The 1,693-nt window shown below is 51.6% G+C and overlaps 1 protein-coding gene across 1 annotated transcript in view; it reads left to right on the forward strand.

Moving 5' to 3' along the window:
• The window catches only part of LOC122547568 (nesprin-2-like), a gene marked incomplete at both ends in the record, with an annotated part of 3,439 nt that extends 1,878 nt beyond the window's left edge, over window positions 1-1,561 (forward strand). The window contains 2 exons of the mRNA XM_043686183.1: window positions 1,074-1,256; window positions 1,412-1,561. Of these exons, the coding sequence (XP_043542118.1) occupies window positions 1,074-1,256; window positions 1,412-1,561 (333 nt within the window). The remainder of the gene's footprint in view (window positions 1-1,073; window positions 1,257-1,411) is intronic.
• Between the last annotated feature and the right edge of the window lie 132 nt (window positions 1,562-1,693).

Here is a 1,693-nt window from a genome sequence, read left to right on the forward strand (position 1 = left end):
TTTTGGCTTTCATTAACAGGGGATTGAGTTTAGGAGTCGTGAGATTTTGTTGCAGCTCTATAAAACTTTGGTTAGACCGCACTTGGAATACTGCGTCCAGTTCTGGTCGCTCTATTATAGGAAAGATGTGGATGCTTCAGAGAGGATTCAGAGGAGGTTTTCCAGGATGCTGCCTGGACTGGAGGGCTTATCTTATGAAGAGAGGTTGACTGAGCTTAGACTTTTTTCCATTGGAGAAAAGGAGGAGGAGAGGGGACCTAATTGAGGTGTACAAGATAATGAGAGGCATAGATAGAGTTGATAGCCAGAGACTATTTCCCAGGGCAGAAATGTCTAACACGAGGGGTCATAGTTTTAAGGTGGTTGGAGGAAAGTATAGAGGGGATGTCTGAGGTGGGTTCTTTACACAGAGTGTTGTGAGAGCATGGAATGCGTTGCCAGCAGCAGTTGTGGAAGCAAGGTCATTGGGGACATTTAAGAGACTGCTGGACATGCATATGGTCACAGAAATTTGAGGGTGCATACATGAGGATCAGTGGTCGGCACAACATCGTGGGCTGAAGGGCCTGTACTGTGCTGTACTGTTCTACGTTCTATGTTCTATCCTCAACCCCACTGTCCTCCCTTTCCCCCTGAACCCTTGATTCCCTTCCTGATTACAAACCTGTCTCTCTCAGCCTTGAATATCCTGAGTGACCCAGCCCCGACAGCCCCCTGTGAGAAAGAATTCCACAGATTCACTCCCCCCGGAGAGAAGAAATCTCTCCTCATTCCCGGCCCTAAATGGGCACCCCCTTATTCTGCGATGATGCGCTCTGGTCCTAGACTCTGTCAAAGGGAAACAATCTCTCCACATTTCCCCGGCAAGTCCCTAAGAATCTTGTCTGTTTCAAGAAGGCTGCGTCTCAGTCTTTGAAACCCCAGAGCGTACTGGCCGGCCTGTCCTCATGGGACAGTCCCTATATCCCCAGGACCAGCGAGTGAGCCTTAACTGGACTGTCCCCAGCCTATCTTTCCTGACGTAACAGGGCCCAGGAGAGTTTTGTGATTTATGTTGTTTTTTCTGCCTGCAGGAATTCTGGAAGGAGGTTGATGGAATGTCATCTGTGAGGACAGCAGCAATCAGCACAGGGAGCCAGCTGCTGGCTCTGAAGCAGGTTGAGGGCGGTGCCGTCCGAACTCATTTGGCACAGCTCGAGCAGAAGTGGGCACAGCTTATCGCCCAGTTCCCCGGCATCCAGGAAAAACTGCATCAGGTCGGTATCTAGCCCAGGGCTCGGGGGCGAGGAATGGCTGCTGGGCAGTGGGGGGAAGGCGGAGGGGGTTAGGGAGTATCAGTGGGGATTCGGGGATGTGTAGGGTAATGGGTTGGCCCTGTGCATCATCTGTGTCTCTCTTGGCCTGTCTCCAGCTCCAGGTGGCTGTGTTACCCTCACGGAAGGCCATCACACAGCTGACAGCATGGATCCAGGATATGTGGACATTGATGGAGAAGAATGAGCCAGTGACCCACTCTCTGGATAGCAGCACTCGGGTGAGGCTCCTGCTTCAGAAATACAAGGTGAGTGAGGGTGTCAGGGTGTAATACACAGTGAGGGTGTCAGGGTGTAATACACGGGAGTGAGGGTGTATTACAGGGTGAGGGAGTGAGGGTGTAATACACAGTGAGGGGGTCAGGGTGTAATACAGGGTG

This window comes from Chiloscyllium plagiosum, unplaced genomic scaffold (assembly GCF_004010195.1).
Source record: "Chiloscyllium plagiosum isolate BGI_BamShark_2017 unplaced genomic scaffold, ASM401019v2 scaf_4011, whole genome shotgun sequence".
In the NCBI taxonomy this organism is placed as follows: domain Eukaryota; kingdom Metazoa; phylum Chordata; class Chondrichthyes; order Orectolobiformes; family Hemiscylliidae; genus Chiloscyllium; species Chiloscyllium plagiosum.